Source organism: Austrofundulus limnaeus, unplaced genomic scaffold (genome assembly GCF_001266775.1).
Source record: "Austrofundulus limnaeus strain Quisiro unplaced genomic scaffold, Austrofundulus_limnaeus-1.0 Scaffold106, whole genome shotgun sequence".
NCBI lineage: Eukaryota > Metazoa > Chordata > Actinopteri > Cyprinodontiformes > Rivulidae > Austrofundulus > Austrofundulus limnaeus.
The window spans coordinates 430,656-437,467 of NW_013952508.1; the positions used below are offsets into that span (position 1 = coordinate 430,656).

Here is a 6,812-nt window from a genome sequence, read left to right on the forward strand (position 1 = left end):
GTGGACGTCACAAGACATTATACAGACAGGCTCTGGTATCATGGCTACCTGACAACGGAGCTCAAAAGTGTGGGATCATTTTAAGACTGCTTACCTTGTACAACTGATCAAAAGTGAGGCAGCGGTTGACCTCAGGCCGYATGGTCCAGTAAGAAACTTTCCCATTGGGTGACGTCTCGCGGATGAACATGTCGTGTAGGGAGAGGTTGTGGCGGATGGAATTCTGCAAACGAGCAAAAACTTGTTCGGTCATTCGCTGCGACYCAACGAGCTCACGGTCCATCGTGTTGCGCGAGTTCCCGAGTCACCTTCCACCCTGGTTTGGCCACCTCTCGGTAATAAGGAAAATGATTCTCGATCCACATGTAGATTTCTTTCAGCGTCATCCTCCTCCTCGCATTGCTGTTGATGGCAAACTGGATCATGGCCATGTAGGAGTACGGAGGCCTCTCTGCCGCCGGCTGACGGGCGCTTTCGACATTAGATGTGGCACATTCCTGTAAAAACACACAAGGAGAAAAAAACGTGTTTGAGTTGTGACAGCTATTTATGGAAACTAAAGACATCCTATTGTTCTTTTTTAATCATTTCATCTGTTTTAATAATACCTGCTAACAGGTTTAAATACAAAATTCTCTAATGGGGGAAAAATGCAGTCAAATGTAATCTGATTACAGAACATGACAATGTGTTGCTATGACATAATTAAAGGGGACCTATTATGCAAAATTCACTTTTTAAAGTTTTTTTTTACTCAACTTTGTGTATGTACTTCTTCAAAAAAACAGTCCTAGGACCAAAAAAATGCACCCAGGTGCATATTTACTGCAAGTAAATGTATTTTTATGTATATTAACGACAAGTTTTATACTTCCGTCATTTTGTGATGTCATAAGCCGTACGACAACCCACCGGAACCTGCGTTCAGCCGCTTACCTAGCAACCCCCGGGTGAAGCTCCACCTCCTCAGTATAAAAAGCCGTCACAGTTGTTGTTGTGCAATGTGCAAATCTTTTCTCAACAAGCCTCTAATAGGGTAATGGGTAGAGTGTTGGACCAGAGAGCGGGCAACTAGGGTTCAAGAACGGCATGGACACAATTTAATGTTTTATTTTCGTTCGTTATGAACACGTTTTCTCATGTACCTCTATTGTTTAGCTCATTAAAGCCTTGTTAAAGCCTATTTGTTTGAGTTTCTGAGGTATTTTGACCACTGCTGCTCCCTGCTCTGGTAACAGCATGCAGAGTGAGCGCAGAGCAGAGGAGGGGGAGGAAAAAAAAGAAACTGTGACCACGACTCTGCCTCTGGGTCTCACTCAGGATATACAGTTACAACGGAGCTTCTGSTATTATTAGCCATGCTAACGTAAACGCTGGCTTTGGAGGGCGGAGTTAATGTCAACAGATTTTTGGAGGGCGTTACCAACAGAGCTCATTAACATAAACAGCTCTTCTGAACAGAAATCAGAGCAGGCAGAACTAGAAAATGAGAAATTTTATTATCTGAGAATTATTTTGTGCATTAAATTGAATGAACATGGTCTGGATAGCCCACAGACATACCATAAAAATGTCTAGGACCCATAATTGGCCTCCTTTAAGACCAAGATTCTTATTACATGAGTATTTGTGAAAAAAAAAGGAAACAAGACCTGTCCTGTTTGATTCTGGGATGTTGGAATCTGGTTCTCCTTGTTCTGCTTTACAGCATCCTGCTCCAAGGTACATGAGCTCATTTTGCCGAGCCACTGAATGTTGGTGAGGCTGTCATCTAAAGGCTGACGACTTGCATCTTTATTCGCTGGTGAGGAAAAGCAAAAAAACACACACACACAAAAAAAAAAAACACCAAATTTAAAATCAATTTAAAATCAAAACACAGACAATTGCAGATGTTACTGGTAAACGTGACATACCAGTTGCAGAGACAGGTTTGGCGTCAGCAGAGCCGAGGCTTTCTGCATTCGCTGGTTGTCCAGCTGGTTCTTCTTTCACAGACGCTTGACAAAGAGATGCGTTATCCTGGCTCTCGCTCAGAAGAATAAACTTGTTCGGGCCCTGGATGCCACACTCTTTACCTTTAGCACTGAGGGCTCCGATTACACTTTGAAGATCTGCCTGTTTGGGAACGACGACCACCTGGGTACCGGCCATGGAAGGGTGATCCATGACGCGGACACCATCAGAGAAGCACTGACCAGCGGCTGGTTTGCACGTTCCTTTGGAGCCATCGGACTGGGCGTGTGCTGGTTCTGGTTCATTTTGCTGAAAAGGAAGTTTTCTTCTTTTTAGGATCAGGGGTCTCCTTGGACTCCGTCTCATGGTCAGATCACTGAGATGCCCATGGAAGTTCACTGGTGTGCTGTGTAGAAGTGACACAAACAATAATAACCAATGTAATCCAAACAAACATTGCTTAACATTTTAGACAATAAACCACGTTTTAATGTTACCTTGCGTGTAGCATTGCAGCAATCCGATCTAACTATAACTACCGGCAAATTAACGTTTAGCTACGACGGTAAATAAACAAAGAAAGAAACGCGAAGCAGTGCTGGATATAAATAGTTTCCTGTTGATCMATTTCCGACACAAAGAAAACTAAATCGCAAACAAAAACACTCTCCTAAAACGGACTAAATTAAGTGTTTCTTTTAGGTAAAATGTATCTGCTCACGATGTGTCCGTTTCCTGGCAATATGCACATTCTAAGTTTCAGTTTTTGTAACGTTAATCAAGAAACTATTATTTATTAAACTACTTCCGGTGCTGCTGAAGTCCTAAACAATTACCGTTTGTTGAATATTTACCCTTTTCATTTTAAATTGAGCTCCTTGTGCAATATTTCAACGCACATACAAACATATAACTTAACTCGTTAAATATGTGGGAAATATTGTTTATTACTGACTTGGAAAACTCATTTAGAACTGTCGTCACGACACCCGGCTAGCTAGCTAGCTAACGGCACAGCGAACAACAAAGCTACCGTGAAGTCAGACCATATTTCTGCAGTTTCAGGCGGTCCTGCRTGTCTGGACTCCGACTTGACGCTGAAGCCCTCGGCTCACATTAGGATATCTTATTAAAGAGCTGTGGTGCCGACAATACMTTTTATTACGTGACATCTGATCGATTCAGAAACCGTTTTGAATTTTGGCGCAGTGGGTGCAGCTTTCTGGCACTTTGGTCACGTGGTAAAAATGGTCCAATAAGATCGAGAACAGACAAGAGGTCCTTTAGGTGGCGGTAGCGCGCCTGCTTGAAAACAAAACGAAAGAAGAAGAAGAAGCTAAAAACAAAAACCGGGAACAACAAAATGTTAGTGTATGCTGTATGAATGGAATAATACACTTTTGTTTTTTTGAGAGTTGTTTTGAATGTTCGGGATGTATTACTCAAAGAACAACAGCAATAATGTAAGTATTAAATCATGCGAGCGTCTAGACGTGGAACCATTAAAATGTATACTGCTTGGTTCGATCCCATAGAAAGTTAGATACTCATTTTTTTAAACACACTAGCTGATTTCTACATGCTTATTTTCCACCAGATGTTCGGGAGATACTGAAATTAATGCCCCGTAAAGTTGCAAAAACAGAAAAGCCTGCCCTGCTATTCCTGGAGCGGCCAGTGCGTGGCGCCAGACTCCAAAATGTGCCTGCTGTTCGAGCTGCCATRAATCCTAAAGAGTTTTTCACAGAGACACAAATACACCACGGATCAACTCTTAATTCCTGGGTATGTTGTTTATTTCTTCAGAAGACGTTCAAAGATGCAGTAGGGTACCCTATGTGATGAAATAAATGACATTGTATGTCTCTGTTTAAGTCTTTATGCGTGTTACTAGTTTTGTTTTTGGTCCAGTTTGACCAGTGCTCTCTAATTGTGCTTTTTGTTGTTGCAGGTAAGCCCCCAGTTTGAGTCTCTGGCTTTAGCTGCACCTCCAGTCAGACGAGGGAGGAGAAAATGCCAGTCCGCCACAAGTGTCCTTGACAGATGCAGTCAGGCGTCCAGAAAAAACGGCGCCTGCAAGTTCCCCCCACTTTCATTTCAAACTGGAACGAGAGACGAATCTCACAAGTCGAGGAGTACGAGCGCAAAGAGTGAAGAGTGCACCGCGTTGCCTAAAGCTGGAAATCAACCTTTGGGATCACGCCAAAGCAAAAAGACGGTCTTAAGTGGCCAACGCTCGGAGGCCTCAAAGAGACAGTTGTTCACAAAAAGAAATGCCGAAGTCATTTCAGAGTGTGCCGCATCTCTTGTCAAGTGTGTGSATCGATGTGGAGCACAATCGCCAGAACTTGGATGCCGAGTTCCAGCAGAAGGAGCTTCGACACCCGGCACCACTGAGGTCAACGGTGTCAGCCCACCGCCTGATGTGGACACACCAGGTATAATGCAGGGAGCCAGTTATCTCCCCTCTCCCGCTGCACATTTTCTACTGGCCCAGCCATGTACACCACCATGTAACAGGCCTCATATTCTGGTGGATGACACGCCGGAGAGAGATTATGGATTGAAAGCGACATGGAGGAGGAGAAAGGATTTAATGTTGATGTTAAAGGACAGGGGACACCTTTCAGAGTCAGATGCACAAATTAAAAGCTGATCTTTCTCTTTTTTTTATTACCAAACAGTTTTTTTGTTTTTTTTGTTTCTGTACCGTCGCTGCTCTAAACCTCATCAACTTACTTTGGACATTACTGGTGTTTATCATGACAATAATTAAAACATGAACATGGATTGTATTTTAATGTCTATAACACATTTGTKTTGTAATTATGCATTTATTAGCATGATTGTCGGTTATTTGAGAAGCATTTGGGTGTAGGGCTGCCACAAACGATTATTTTTATAATCGATTAATCACCGATTATTTWTTCGATTAGTCGACTAATCGGATCATACGTTAATTGAATATAAAACAWACAGCTTATCACGTCAGAATGCAGCTGCTATTATATAACCATGGTTAGATTTTAGCTATATGCTAACTAAAAARAATTGCTGTGGAAGYCAAGTTCTGCRRTGCAGATATTACACAGGTTTCTCTTTCATTTTCTTAAAATGATCCCACACTTTTGAGCTCCGTTGTCAGGTAGCCATGATACCAGAGCCTGTCTGTATAATTGTGACGTCCACAGCCTACCCCAGTTACCACTACTGTGCATGTGTGTCAAGGACAGAAAGGCAGATGTGGCAGTGGAAGGTGTCAAAACAGTTTGGAGAGAATAACAAAGTAAAGAACAAAAAAAAAGATTGATTATTAAATTAGTCATTGATTATTTTAATAATCAGTTAGTCGTCGATTAATCGACTAATCGTGGCAGCCCTATTTGGGTGGACCTTATAACTCAAATGTTTTATCCATTAACTGCTGTGGTTTAGACATGAATTAAGTATGTACAAGTGGGGACAAAATATGGCTATGTTAATAGATGAGAAGGTTATTATACTGTAGATAAATAAAATATTGCAGTTTATCTGAACAGAATCGTGTAAAGCTTTATTAGTTTACTTAAACTGCCACTTTAAAATATATATAAAATGACATAATACCGTCGTTTTTGCAACTTCGTGACGCGTTTTTATCAAATATTTCACAATAAAATCAATATCAATCAAGTTCCAGGCTCCGCCTTTCGCCAGGATATCCTCCAATCAAATTCGACCCGAGGAACCAGCTGACCAATCACAACTCTCGTTCTTGGTGCGCGTGGTAACCAAGGGCAGAGGACCGGAGCTCTGCTCGAGCGCGTCCACAAAAAAAAGTGCTGTGTGCCTCGGGAGAGGTTTCTCCTTAGCAACCGCGGATAAACATGAGTTACTACAGCATAAGGTGAGAATTTAAAATGCTGCTTGTTCGCCGTGCTTCGTTTTCATTACGTTATAAGAAGCTGACCCGGCGTAGTTACCATTATTAAAAAAAAAAAAAAACTTCACTTTGTCACCCACAACTTTTATAAAGACAGCATCGCCTTCGGTGGAGACTGGGCTGAGACCGCTAGCATGGTTAGCTCGCAGCGGTTGTCGAGCTCCAACAACACCGCACAAAATGACCGACAGCGTTTAAATTCGCTTGTTTTTGAGGATTTGTATGAGTGGTGAGCTTACCGACTGAGTAACAAGTCGGATTATTGCGTCGATAAATCGAGTCGAAACGAGAAAAAAAAAACATGGAGGAAAAATAGCGGTTGTGTTTTAGCCTTGATTATTTCATGTTTTTCGGACATATTTGAAGAAAAAAAAACTGAAGACAAACACACTATATTCGTAGTTCCTTTTAACAAATTTGTATTTTGACGTTTTTTTAATCCAACTGCACATTGTCACTTTGCTGCATCCTGTTGAASAGCATCCTCAAAGCTAAAACTTGTYTGGAGACAACAAAAAGAAGTGGCTAAAGGCAGGAGGGGGGAAGCCCTGACATGTCTGAGCATGCTGCAATTCTGCCTCAAACATTAAAACATCAACCATGCAAGTCTGTAAATCAGTGAGCTGAAAACATGTATTTTTCTGCAGACATGTTCTCATAAAACTGATCTTAGCTTAATCCACAAAAAGGCCATTAAACAAGGCAGTGGTATAAACACAACACATGCAGATATAAACATTGAAGCCAAGATCTGGTTTAAATTTCCAGGCTGATAAASATCAAAGTAACCTCCATCATTTCCTGTTGCAGTACCAGTCAGATGATTTGATTATTTTGGGGAGGGCTACCGCCAAAGATAAGGGTCTGCAATCTGTGCCTCTCAGTCCATATGTGACTCTTTAGCTATTTTTTTTTTGTTTGTTTGTTGTTACAA

The 6,812-nt window shown here is 41.6% G+C and overlaps 3 protein-coding genes across 5 annotated transcripts in view; 2 read left to right on the forward strand and 1 right to left on the reverse strand.

Moving 5' to 3' along the window:
* The window catches only part of foxm1 (forkhead box M1), an 11,694-nt gene extending 8,527 nt beyond the window's left edge, over window positions 1-3,167 (reverse strand). Inside the window, exons 1-5 of one of the 2 annotated variants that reach the window (XM_014013792.1) lie at window positions 3,003-3,167; window positions 1,917-2,362; window positions 1,653-1,801; window positions 309-497; window positions 95-223 (exon numbers count right to left, since the gene is read on the reverse strand). In XM_014013792.1, coding sequence (XP_013869246.1) covers window positions 95-223; window positions 309-497; window positions 1,653-1,801; window positions 1,917-2,322 — 873 coding nt within the window. In that variant the 5' untranslated portion in view covers window positions 2,323-2,362; window positions 3,003-3,167. The other variant, XM_014013791.1, reaches the window with a different exon arrangement.
* A 99-nt stretch (window positions 3,168-3,266) lies between these two features.
* On the forward strand, window positions 3,267-4,757 carry rhno1 (RAD9-HUS1-RAD1 interacting nuclear orphan 1). Its single transcript, XM_014013794.1, has 3 exons — window positions 3,267-3,419; window positions 3,554-3,741; window positions 3,908-4,757. The coding sequence occupies exons 2-3, from the start codon at window positions 3,577-3,579 to the stop codon at window positions 4,610-4,612; spliced, it is 870 nt and encodes a 289-aa protein (XP_013869248.1). The 5' UTR covers window positions 3,267-3,419; window positions 3,554-3,576; the 3' UTR covers window positions 4,613-4,757.
* A 983-nt stretch (window positions 4,758-5,740) lies between these two features.
* tulp3 (TUB like protein 3) overlaps window positions 5,741-6,812 on the forward strand; it is a 22,725-nt gene continuing 21,653 nt past the window's right edge. The window contains exon 1 of one of the 2 annotated variants that reach the window (XM_014013800.1): window positions 5,741-5,842. In XM_014013800.1, coding sequence (XP_013869254.1) covers window positions 5,823-5,842 — 20 coding nt within the window. In that variant the 5' untranslated portion in view covers window positions 5,741-5,822. The remainder of the gene's footprint in view (window positions 5,843-6,812) is intronic. The other variant, XM_014013797.1, reaches the window with a different exon arrangement.